We start from the raw sequence: 13,089 nt of genomic DNA, 5'->3' as shown, positions 1-13,089 counted from the left end.
ATTTGTTTGATTAGGCACGTAAAATTTGAGCAACATGGCCGGTTCCAAAAATCAAAGATCAAGTACAACCACACTCTGAAACTTTTCACGCTTTAAATATATTGAAATAACTAACGCGCCCGTTCATAGAACAAACGTGGCCTAAACGCTACAGGCTTTGGATATTTTTCCAACCATATTTTGAATTTAATTAGTTTCGTTTAGTCTAGCCATAGTTATTGAATAAAGTCAGATAAGAGAAATTGTTTTGCAAGGGAATTTGATTTTAAAAGTTTTATTTGTAAACATTAAATATCTCTTTCTCTCTAAGCTTTTGGAATTCGGCACCAAATGCATTGCAATAGCCTAATATTATTACACCATGATACACCGTGATAAAGATGTACCATACACTCATCAACCTGTTATGATGCGTTTTTCATTTTCAGATGTGTTTAAATTATAACTATCTAGACGTCTATAAGACATAGAACATAGACAACGTGCTCAGTAGGAATTCAGATGGTTTGAAATCATTTAAATGGCACCATGCTTAATTTAGCTTTTGGCAACATAGAAATAATAAATATAGAGAAACGTTTATATTCAACAGCAACAATACTTACAACACGTACAAACAAGGAATGTCTGACAGGTTTACAAACACCATGGGTCCCTCATTGTCTATACAGATGGAGATACGTGTCTACATATTGTCTATACAGATGGAGATACGTGTCTACATATCCGTCGTACATAAAAGGTGTGCCAGTACTACGAATCCTTATCAAATCTAGCAGACTACATAGTGTCCGGAATATCATGTGTAATATAGACAACATCACCTCGATAGCAAGTGCCTATAAAAAAAAACTACAACATGCGTTGTCTTTTCGGAATATTTTCAAACCGTGGGATCCTGGCAGAAACACATAGGCACGAGTCATTAAAACAAAGAAAATTAAATGTTGTCATCGTAACAAACTTTGTACACGTGTTATAAACTGACGCATTGGACGCATCACATAATCTATCATATATGTGTATATATAAATGGAATATATTACATCTGAATACGCATTATCATTGGAGCAGATAATGGAGCTGATTAGTAAACAAGAAGGAATATAAGTTGCAAGACAGTTTTAACTTTGTCGAGAAGTCCATGGGGAGAAGTTTCCCCGGAGTGGGCCGTTCGTTTCCCTACTCACAATAATTCATCACATGAAAGAAAATTAACCAGGGAGCTCAAATTCCTCTCTTTCTTCTTTGCATCTATTTTATAGATCCTCACAAAGTATCTGGCATCGTTGTTCTATAAGCCTATACGGAGCTTGCAAATATTCAGAGATAAAATCTTAAAAATCTGTCAGGCTGACTCAAACCGAGTCTGTGGAAGTTCGTTGAGGTCTCGTTAATGGTCAAGTGTCAATTTAAAACGGTAGTGTGTCAAGAAAAAGTTTGTCAATTATTGCTGGCGGAGGGACTAAGTCTTCGAGTTTTAAGTAGAAGATGCGCTGCAGACCTTGTGTACATAGCGTGCGGAGTTCGGGCAGCTTGCCCAAAAGTTTTGACAAGTAGTTCGGCCGATTCAAGCCTCCGCCATTGAATGTCACTTGGTCTTTTAGGCAGTTCACTATCTTGTTTTGAAGATCCTCAACTCTCTTGGGTTCCTTCAGCCCATGTCGCTCTGTAATATTAATATAGCAAAAATTACTTAAAACTCTTTAAATAATGTTGGAGAGCCTATTCAATTCTGACGCAACTGTGATTAACTAAAGGTTATTTACGCACCTGTAACCATAGCCAGGGCGGCGATGCAGGAGAATGCTGATATGTCTATATTCATGCTCTGCAGGTTGGAGGAAAACTCCACAATCGAGTCTATCCACTCTCCAAATCCGCGCACGCACTGAAGCCTGTGCAAGACCACTCCGCTGCAGAAGATCAGTTTGCCTTCCACTGAGTTGGACCTGCAATTAATAACATGGTGTCATTAATTACTTTGAGCAATAAATGGGGATTTAAGAGGCTCCTAATTATTGGGTAGACAATAAAATCCAAAGCAGTGGAGCTTGAAGGGGGTAGATTGTCATTATAGTCGAGGTTACTTCATAATTACGCGGCTTACCTGTATGCGAGACGCAGAACGAAGAGTTCCAAGAAGGCGGATTCGAAAAGAAGATCCTGATCCTGCCTCGGTAGATCAGGAAACCCGGGGATCTTTTCGGCCCAACCCCGGATAATCTCCATGGAGCCGGTCAGGAGATCATAGAACTGCTGGATGTGCTGTGTGTCGTCTCCAGTCATTTGGTAGTCAGGGTTAGCCTGAAACTGGAATTTAATTTAAACAGGACTTAATGAGGTCCTTTAAAATATATAACCCGTGAAATTGCAAAGCCTATTTCTAGGAGGGGGGAGTGCTTTTATACTATTAAATTCATGTCTTCTTTTTATTGAGTTCTCTATTCCAAAGCAATTTTCTTAGTAAAATATGCCACTTTAAAAAGCCTGACAAAGTTAGCAGTGCACAATGTCTCGCACAAAACTTTGTCCATAAATTGTAAGTTGACTGGACACCTAAATCAGTGAGGCCATTCTCTGTGTTGTTAGTGAGTTGTCTGATGACGGTATAAGTCAACAGAAATGTTTCGGTGTCTCTTTCTACACAATATGTGACAGAATTTGAATCTTTTTATACTCACTCTTGAATAGTCCAAGGCAGACATGGAGGGGTTGGAGTCTACATGGGCTCTCACGAGCGCGCTGATGAGGCTGACGGGCGGTGACGGCGGGGCGGGGTCCTGGGGACTCTTGGGTTTGGATGGCAGGCGGCCTCTTCGGCCCTTTAGACTTGCAGTTCGAACAACTTTTAAGAAAAATAAAATACAATATGAAGGCCATGTAATAAGCAAATTGTACTGCGCAAAATAAAAAAAAATCTAAATGTCAGCTTTGAAAAGAGTGAAAGATTAACATTGACTGGGGGAGTCAAATTGCTCTTTTGCGCGCAGCTGATGCCAGCCTGCCTGCAGACAAATACCAACAAAGTAGCCTTCCCTTACCTTCTTTCACCATTCCAACGACAAGGCACTTTTGGAAACGGCAGTATTGACACCGGTTTCTTCTGCGTTTATCCACAGGACAGTTTTTGTTCGCTAAGCACACGTATTTAGCATTTTTCTGAACGGTGCGCTGCAAAATAAAAATTAATATTTTCAGAATAGGTAACAGAGTTTCCACAAATTCAGGCTGCGCTTTAAAACACGGTTGATATTGTATAACTGCTCAGTACGCGCTTCTAGAGTTAATATATGTAAAGTACCGTTTGGATAAATACAATTCCGTGGCCATTCATATTTTACCGTGCCTCCGAGACCGGCTTTTTATAAAAACATACGTTTTGATTTTTAAACTAAGGTCTGAAATAAAGTGACCTTCCACATTTGCCACTGTGACTTCTTTCAAGTGCTCAGGTACAAGATAGCCTATTACAGTGATCTTTATCATATTGCACAATCACCACCATAACAAATGGACACACTATGACACATAGTTGACATTAATTTTTATAATGCCTATATGTGACTACAAATGTTATCATGTTTTACAAAACAATACCATTACAATAACCGGGCCTATTTTTATCCTTCACAAATGCTGACAAAAACGGGCCTCCGCTTTTTTCCACCTGAGACAATTATGAAAAAAATGCTAACGAAATTGTAATAACAACACAAACTGGTATTTAACGAAAGCTCACCTTAAAAAATCCTTTACACCCCTCGCAGGTTCGCACTCCATAATGCTGGCAAGCGGCATTGTCCCCACACACTGCGCACAGACCCTCGTTTGATGGAGATCCTCTGGACGGGGGCGATGGAACTTGGCTGTCCATCAACTGGTGCCCGTGCCCCAGCTGCAGGGAGTGGGGAAACGCGAGGCCAGCTTGTTTCCTAATGGCACTCGGCACCGCGAAGCTCTGGCTATCCAAGCCACGGTGTCCACCGGAGTTGTCGTGGCTCATTGAAACGTGCAGTGGGCCATCGAATCGCATCTGGCAACTCGACACAGGGGTACCGGGAGGGGACTGTTTGAAGGAGAATAATGAAAGCCTTGACACCGGGTTTTTGCGCTGTTCTATCATGTGAGTCGTCGCCGCCACATAGTTCTGATGAAAGCTGTGAAGAGAGCCAGGATCCTCCCACATGTGATTGGGTTGGACCTGGAAGTTTGGCGTACTCGGGGCGTGAGGTGAGGAGGGCTTGAAGTACATGGGCCCGGAGTGGGTCATCATGTCTTCTGACTGCGGAGGCAGGTGGGTCTGCTGATGATAGCTGTGCATCTGGACGTCCTCGACCTTGATGGAGGACTGCTCTCCAGAGTGGGGCATTTGATACAGACAGGGCGGTTTAACGTCGTAACCTGTGTTATAGTTGTCCATGAACGTGCTGAAACTAGGGAGAGACGTTGTGGCAGTGATCTCAGTGTTGGTCAGGTCCATACTAAACTTAACAAACTCAGGTGTTAAGAAGTCGCAGCTGTACTCTCCGGCGGCGTGGTAGCTGTAGCTCTGGGAAGCAGGACTGGCTCCTTGAGGTGATGACCCATACTGAGCCTGGACGCAGGGCATGGCTGGAAAGGAAAGTGGCACCGTTTTTCATTTCCACAAACTTTCTAAATTAAGCTTCACATTATTGATTCATCAACAGTACAATACAAATTAATTATGGTTCTGCATTGTACAATTGAGCATTATTAACAATTACGCGTGTTTCAAGATATTAAAGTAACAGTTAAATTAATTTACTCTGTCTTTAATCGGAACTGTCTGGATAGATTCTGGGCTAAATGTGATGTGTCTTGTGTGAAAATAGAATCTAGAAGTTCGTACCTTACGTCTTTACTGTTTTTCGGTGACACTTGAATTGGGTAGCTAAAGCTGACAGATGTTGTATGGGATTCCGGTTTCAAGAAAGCGTCTCTTTTCAGGAATCTTCCCCTAATGAAATAGATAACTTTGATTTATGTTCCTTGGAAATGCTATTCCATCAGAGAATGAATCCAAGAAATCGTCAAGAATCTGTCATTTACGCACACCTAGGCTTGACATCCAGTCAAATATAAACATGCACGTCCCACATTTAATCTGTGAGAGAAGCTACATTCCGAAGAATTTTTAAAAACATTTTAAACGAACAAAGTTGATCAGTTACAGCTGCTGGAAGTTTGCTCTTTGCGGAACAGACCAAAGCGCGCGTCAGTACAAGCAAGTCTTTCGGAACTTCTCCCATAAATGCCGAGATTGTGAATCTGGTCATATGTATCCATTCTAAGCACACAAGTACCGAGCAGTACAATGTGTTTTTTGTTTAGTTTTTGGAATGGTCAACTCTAGCTTGCAGAGCCAAATCTGACTCCTGACACATAATATGTAAAAAACGAAATAAGCTCACCTTCTTTCACATCAGAAACGTGGTTGACAATCCATGCATTAAGCATGTGGACGGTTTTCATGAATATCTGTTTAAGCTCCAAAGCTTGAAAGAGGACAGCCTACAATACCAAGTAATCGGTGTGACTCTCCGAGCACTGAGCGCTACACAAGCATCGACTACTCCGTCAGCCCAATGTGCCTTTGTTTATGTGAGCTGTGGGCTCAGCGGCCCACGTGTTTCACAGCAGAACGTCATCTGCGTCGACAGTGACATGCACCAATCCGTTTCGGAACGTCGTCCACATCCAGATGCAGAAGGGTATGGTTCTCACCCAGCCTGTGTTCCACTATACTGCTCTCACTATGGAAAGCACATAATCAGCTATGCAGTACATGATATAACATAATTGTATGGAAATCAATATGACTGAACCGTATAAAAGCGTGAAATTACACTTTTTGTATGTTTATTTTGTGTTACCTCTGACCTGATCCACTATATCCTTTGTTATTTGATGTATTTAGGTTTGTGACAAGTTGTTAGGTTCTGCCTGCTAACCCCACATATGAGACATATCCCTTTCCGTTGGTCTGTTATGTGCATTTGATGTTTTTCTTTTGTCAATATGAGTGATTATTTAGTGTTACTAAAACACTGTATCCGTGATTTGTTTGTTCAAAAGTGCCCAACCACCAGTCAGTTATGGAGGATATAGCTGTGATTGTTGGTGCACTTACACCTGTTCAGTTAGATAATGAAACAGTGGGTCAATATTATTCGCCGTCATCTTTCAACAGAACTCGCCTATTTCAATTGGACTCCAAATATAGACCTCATAATCGTGTGGGTGTGTGGGGCCTACCTATTCAAATGATTTCAGCCATTTTTCCAAAGTAAGGCATGGACAGAGAAGAAGGAAGGCTCATTAACTGTGGGGTATAGTCAGTTGTCACGGGTGAGCCAATTTAGTCCTGAGAGAGGGAAGCGCGATAGTGGCGGCCAGAATGGAGAGTGACGCAGAAAACACGGGCCTTGACGCAGTCAACAGTCAAGTCCAGAAATAGTCCAGGCCCTATTGTTCTTGTGCTTTTATAATACGAAACTAGATCACAAACTAGATATTTAAAATAACACAGACTCTCTCTCTCTCTTTTTCTCTCTACCTCACTCACACACACGCGCACATATTCACATTTACGCTGCGCGCGCCCACCCACCCACCCACCCTCACGCACGCAAACACACACACCCGTCCAGGGCCTAAACCGGAGTCCATATTCCAGGGCGGATTCGGTAAAACTAATAAAGACAAAGAAAAAGTATGTGTAGGCCTATCTGCTTCAGTTTACTATGAACTAAGGCCAATATATATTCAACAGAATTAATGAATCCATTAATTACACTGTAATAGTGAGTGACGTGTGTCATGCAGCCAAGGGATTCCATGGGCAAAGGCAAATAAATAAAACTGTGAACAACAATGCATGATTATGCTCACCTCTAGAGGACACTATTGTTCATCTCCCATAGATCCACATATTCCCCTACATGTATAGCGTTGAGAAACGCATGGCGGTTTGGTTTGAACAAGATTCAACACTTTTAAAGTTAAAATCAACTAGGCATACTTGACTTATAGATGAAAATATGTAGTGCATCGCTTTTGGATCATGTAATAAACTATATAAAAATATGGTCTGAACTTCTCGCTGCTCAGAAACAATAAAAACAATGAAAACAGATGACCAGAATATTATTTGGAAGATGATGTAACATGCACTGAGTATTTATATCTATATCAGTGATGGACAAGGATCTTAGCCTATGGTCTGCAATGTTTGCAACCCACTGCACTGTAAACTCAGTTCATCGTACCAGACATCTTTCACAATCTTATTTTGACAGAAATGGTAATGTGTTTTCTATGGTCACTTTTTTTGTATGGTCACGTGTTTTCTTAAAAACGTAGGTTTTCTTCAGTCCAAACCGAAAGTGACATTTTGATGTAATAAAGGTATATTAGGTATATTATTTTAACAAATTCACTTGTTAAAATGGATTCACTTACCAATTCCTGCGTTAATCTGAACAACTTTATACAGAAAGGTAGTATAGTAAATTGACTGGTCGATTGATGCCCCTAATCTGCTGTTATCCATTAAACAATTAAAGTTTAGAATGAAAACACAATTAGCAGTTTAATTGCCCATTTTACTGTAGAATGATTAGGTGCCTCATTTAGATGCACAATTAATTGACAATCATTTGAAATTGGGGAGCTGGGCCTAATCTTATCAACGTTATTTCCTAAAGATGATATATTTAACATGTTCAGTGGAATGAAGACTGACATTGCCAATCGGTGTCTGTGTGTGTTTGTGTGTATGTGTGTGTTTGTGTGCGTGTGGTTGTGTGTAGGGGTGTGTATGTGCCCATGTGGAGAGGGGGTAGGGGGCGTTTGACAGAGGGATCTGTAATCTATAATGAGTTCCTTGTAACTTGATGTCATCATCAGTGTATAGTTATTCAATGTGGGAATTACGGTAAGAATAGGATTAGAGACTGTGTTTATTAGTCATTACATTTCACAGTGAAATATACATTATCTAACTTAGGCTATTATATTATACATTGAAACATCCCATGTTTGAGAACACTGTGGAGGCATCCCTTGCGCCCATTTGGAAGATAGTGCACGGAAGTCCTGAAAAGGTCAGCATCTGCTTCAATCCATAGCTACAAACACACACCCGAGCTATGACATTGCTTTACCTTCTAGAGGGTCGGCCTGAAGCATGCGCCGAGAAGGTTCACAGGCAGAATCCCTCATAGAACTTCCATAGACGGGGTGGAAAATGGATTGGACGCAAGCCTCTAATCTCACCTCTGATTGGTCCTATTGGATAGCCAGCAGGTGGTTTAGACTTCCTGGTTCAGCTGTCAAGAGTTTGTTGTTATCAACCGGACGCCATCCAGCTGTCAAGGGGTTGTCAGTTGCTTTGGCCAGACAGGAAGCATTGTGAGTACGTTTGTAACGGAAACGCTACCAGCTTTCATTAGTTCCAGCAGGTAGCCAACTAGCAGGTAGCCCACTAGCAGGTAACCCACTAGCAGGTAGCCAACTAGCAGGTAGCCAACTAGGAGGTAGCCCACTAGCAGGTAGCCAACTAGCAGGTAGCCCACTAGCAGGTAACCCACTAGCAGGTAGCCCACTAGCAGGTAGCCCACTAGCAGGTAGCCCACTAGCAGGTAGCCAACTAGCAGGTAGCCCACTAACAGGTAGCCCACTAGCAGGTAGCCCACTAGCAGGTAGCCAACTAGTAGGTAGCCTACTAGCAGGTAGCCCACTAGCAGGTAGCCCACTAGCAGGTAGCCCACTAGCAGGTAGCCAACTAGTAGGTAGCCTACTAGCAGGTAGCCCACTAGCAGGTAGCCCACTAGCAGGTAGCCAACTAGCAGGTAGCCCACTAGCCAGCAAATCACACTGCAGTACAGAATCCGAGGGAAAAAGAGCAGTTTCTTGCATGATCACCACTGAAAATCTGTTGCATCCATACACCAAGTAATCATAGATGAGAATTATGAATTTTGGATTAAAGATATCTATAAATGTTTGTTGATTGAACTGACTAACCTTGTGTCCAATGGACAAGTAGACCTTGATGGGATGATAACTTTCTAAGCATTAAACAGTGTCACCCTAAAGGCATTTCTTTGCCACATGTTCCATTTCTGGATCCTCACTTTACAAGCTTAAACGTCTACTTAATATGCTTTAATACCTGCTCTTTGGAGCTAGGTAGCACTTTATCACTTTAATACATCTTTATATAACATACTGTTAACTAGCAGTGCCTTGTGGGCCAGCTTTCCCTACGGTTGGAAGCCTGCTCCCAGGGTGACGAAGGTAGCTGTTCAAAATGAGCCCGTAAAACAGGGATGAAGGCCTCTACCAGTCACTGATGAATATTCATGAATCACAGTGTCATGACATGCACTGTAATTGGCAGCAACATTAGTAATGACACTGCTGGTATCAAATCCCTGCATATTCATGTGGTGGGGTAATATTTTCTAGTTTTTCTCTCCTCAATGTATTCTGAAGCTGCAGGTGTCCTTGATGTTACAATCAATTGCCTGTTGGATTGTGCTCCTGCAAAATCAGGCAAACCGATATTTTCTTTGTCAATCTCTTTGATGAGTAATTTCATCATCACAGAGGTAAAGTTGAGGGCTGAACAGACTATAAACTGTTCTATATCCCCTGTGTTTCTGGTGTTCAGGGGCAGACCACACTTAGCACAGTCCTTTGACCAGACACATCAGTTATACATGAGATGAATATTAATTATGATTAGAAGGCTTTTCCATGAGAATACTTATACCAGTCCCAGTAAGCCAGGTTGGGTCAGGGCTAACTCTACCCTAACCAGGTTGTTATTCAAAACAAACTTGTTTGTTTGCTTGTTAGGTTGGATTTATCCGTATCAAAACCAGTCGGATCATGCCACCATTGTGTCTGAGCCTGCCTATGTTTCCTGTTATTCCTTCTCCAACCAGAATTTGCAGTGATTCCATTTCAGTCCCGCTAAACAGTTCTAGAATGGATGAGGGAATTGGCTGAAGCTTTGCATAAGCTGCATGGGCCCTTAAGCATCTGGATGGAGGGATTTTCTCCTTCTCCGTCTGCAGTGGAGTGCAGACCCTAGTCAGAGTTGTGGTGCCGATGAGGGAAGCCTGGCAGACCCGTGACACCCAAACAGTGTGTTGTTGAGACGGCATGGTGAAGGGGATGCCCTTGAGAAAACACTGACATCAGAGTTGTGGGAAGACATAGAAAGACAGCGTAGGTGTAACACTACCGCATGCACGTTTGGTTGAACAGGGTTGGAGAGCCTTGGTCTAGGATATAGTCTGTCTAGGATGTAATCTATCTAGGATATAGTCTGTCTAGGATGTAATCTATCTAGGATATAGTCTGTCTAGGATGTAATCTGTCTAGGATGTAGTCTGTCTAGGATGTAGTCTGTATAGGATATAGTCTGTTTAGGATATAGTCTGTATAGGATATAGTCTGTCCAGGATGTAGTCTAAATGCTTTATTTGACACCCAATTTGATTTATCCAAGAAGCAGGCCTTTCTAGCTTTGCTATAAATCTCCATGACTGTACCAATTTATGTTTGTTGAAATTAGCCTTTTCTTAATTTAAAGTGAACAGCCTTTTATACACCCCCAGTGCATGAGTCGGTGAACTTCCATGACACACTGCTGTACGGGCTGGGGGGCGATATAAACAAAAATTGATAGATCGATGTTGTCATTTTTTTTAATGATATTCGATATATATCTCGATATTTTCGCATTTGCATTTAAATAATAAAAAAACATGATTTTATTCCCCCATTACAAAAACAACAAAAACAATTTAGATAGAACAGCTATTATTACAAAGTACAAAATGTGTAGTGCAAATTTAAGCAGTTGCCATAACATGATACTTGCAACCTGATAAAATGGACCTCACATGGAACAATTCATGCAGAGGTCCTTATGTGACAGGACAATAAGAGAGCAGAAGAGAGTGCCTGTGTGCGTGCCATTTTCAGTTTGTGCACATGCTCTTTGTGAGGACTGTGTGTGTGTGAACACAGAGGATCCAGATGGTGATATTAAACACAAGCAACATAAGGACCAGCAAAAAACAAACAAAACAAGTTTTTATTGGATTAAAGATTTTTATATTTGATATTCACTATATTTTCAAATAGTACATTGTCGTCAACATGATTGCTATATTATTGCTAATATTCAATTTATCGCCTAGCCCTACACTGCACACATGCTGGACACACAACACGCATGCTAAAGTACATACAGTGCATAGATGACTTCTTCCATCTGAGCCCTAGGTCAGGAGACTCTGTTATACCTGTAAGTATTGCCTCAGCACAAATGCAGGTGGCAGCATGCAGGTTTCGTGAATAATCTAGATAGACAATATTTTGAAATGGACGGTGGGGGTTTGCTCCAAATTAGCATGTGATTTATTGTGTTTTAATCCATAGTGATTTTCTTTTTTTTTGGTCCACAACAAAAAGCATGGCCCCAACCCCCCGCCCCCCCCTCCTAAATCCATCATAAAGAACGTGAAGACATGTAGAATAATGCCACACATTTATTAGCATTACTGTCCCCCGGAGTCGCATGACAACCAAACGGATGACTGTTGTGTTTGTGGCTTGCGTCCAGGCAAGAGCGTGGCAGGTGACCGTGGCCTACCGGGAGCACCTCCCTCCTGGAGCCCCTCCATCCTGGAGCCCCTCCATCCTGGAGCCCCTTCCTCCTGGAGCACCTCCCTCCTGGAGCACCTCCCTCCTGGAGCACCTCCCTCCTGGAGCACCTCCCTCCTGCAGCACCTTCCTCCTGGAGCACCTCCCTCCTGGAGCACCTCCGTCCTGGAGCACCTCCCTCCTGGAGCACCTCCGTCCTGGAGCCCCTCCATCCTGGAGCACCTCCCTCCTGGAGCCCCTCCATCCTGGAGCACCTCCCTCCTGGAGCCCCTCCGTCCTGGACCACCTCCCTCCTGGACCACCTCCGTCCTGGACCACCTCCCTCCTGGACCACCTCCGTCCAGACAGGCCCAGCTGGAGAACTGCGCTCCTCCCTCGCGCTTGACGTGCTCGTTGTGGAGGGAGGGGCCAGGGGGTCAAGGTGAGCCTGTGATGCAGGGTAAGTAGTACCACTCTGCAGACCGGTGTTTTGCCAGGATGCAGCATAGCTTATCACACTACGTGTTTCTACATCCGGAGTTTGCTCAGCTCCCACATCACTGTGATGACTCCCCATCTATGGGGAGTCGCCTGGAGGGAAAATCACCCCAGCTGTGACAGGCTTGGGCTGGGGCTGGGGCGACGTCCCCCCCCCCCCCTCCCTCCCTCAGAGAAACACTGTAAGGTTACTCCTTTGCTGTCATCCCCCTGTCTGAGGGAATGGTTCTCATGTGGTTCCATCACACCCTGAATCAATTATCTATGCTGCTGGTTGGAGGTTCCTTTAAGCTGTCTTGCTCCTTTATCGTTGACTGTCTAATCGTGGAATAGTGGAGGTTTGGAACCCCCCACCCACCCCCGAGTAACATCCCCCCAGTCCCCCACCCCCAGCCCCCAGCCCACAGCCCCCCACCCCCACCCCCAGCCCCCAGCCCCCAGCTTTCTAATCCACAGTTATTCATCCTTTCCTTTCAAAATGGGGATTTACAGTGTCTGTTCATCAGGGACAGCAAAGACGCTTCTAATGTGGCTGGAGAATGAGGCAGTTTGAACGTTTGAAAATAATTTCATAAAAGTCATGCCCCTAAAATCTACTCCCCATTTAAATAACAGTATATTGCATATTAAGTGATGAACAAAATGTATTTGTAACATACTTCTTTCTTCTTTCAATGTGGAATTGTTCTCAAAACATTTGGCTCCCCTTTGCGGTTTGTGGTGTCATTCTTGTGAAAGTGATTGCTGTTTTTACCCAATGGAATATGTATGCCCGCACAATATTTTTCCCATCATGCATATTGCAGCAGAAGGCTTTGCGTTTGTGAATAACATGTGATGTATTCCAAACATTGGGGGACAATAAGTAGCCAAAAATGGTCTTGGTGTTGATGTGTTTCCCCG

General features: G+C 43.0%; 1 protein-coding gene across 1 annotated transcript; it reads right to left on the bottom strand.

Moving 5' to 3' along the window:
- Positions 1-311: 311 nt before the first annotated feature.
- On the bottom strand, positions 312-5,541 carry nr4a2a (nuclear receptor subfamily 4, group A, member 2a). The gene is made up of 8 exons (XM_047047143.1): positions 5,436-5,541; positions 4,874-4,981; positions 3,743-4,614; positions 3,045-3,174; positions 2,685-2,848; positions 2,111-2,313; positions 1,774-1,952; positions 312-1,669 (listed from the first exon to the last, which is right to left on the bottom strand). Exons 3-8 carry the CDS (start codon positions 4,610-4,612, stop codon positions 1,413-1,415), a joined length of 1,803 nt encoding a protein of 600 aa, XP_046903099.1. The 5' UTR covers positions 4,613-4,614; positions 4,874-4,981; positions 5,436-5,541; the 3' UTR covers positions 312-1,412.
- Between the last annotated feature and the right edge of the window lie 7,548 nt (positions 5,542-13,089).

The sequence above is a fragment of the Hypomesus transpacificus genome, chromosome 23 (assembly GCF_021917145.1).
Source record: "Hypomesus transpacificus isolate Combined female chromosome 23, fHypTra1, whole genome shotgun sequence".
In the NCBI taxonomy this organism is placed as follows: Eukaryota; Metazoa; Chordata; class Actinopteri; order Osmeriformes; family Osmeridae; genus Hypomesus; species Hypomesus transpacificus.
This window is presented reverse-complemented; position numbering and strand designations above follow the sequence as displayed.

Coding starts and splice junctions, on each gene's coding strand:
- nr4a2a (XM_047047143.1), bottom strand. CDS start 4,612: ATGCCCTGCGTCCAGGCTCAGTATGGGTCATCACCTCAAGGAGCCAGT. Junction 2,314..2,684: donor CTGCCTTGGACTATTCAAGA/GTGAGTATAAAA, acceptor ATTAAATTCCAG/TTTCAGGCTAACCCTGACTA. Junction 1,953..2,110: donor GTTCTGCGTCTCGCATACAG/GTAAGCCGCGTA, acceptor TATTAATTGCAG/GTCCAACTCAGTGGAAGGCA.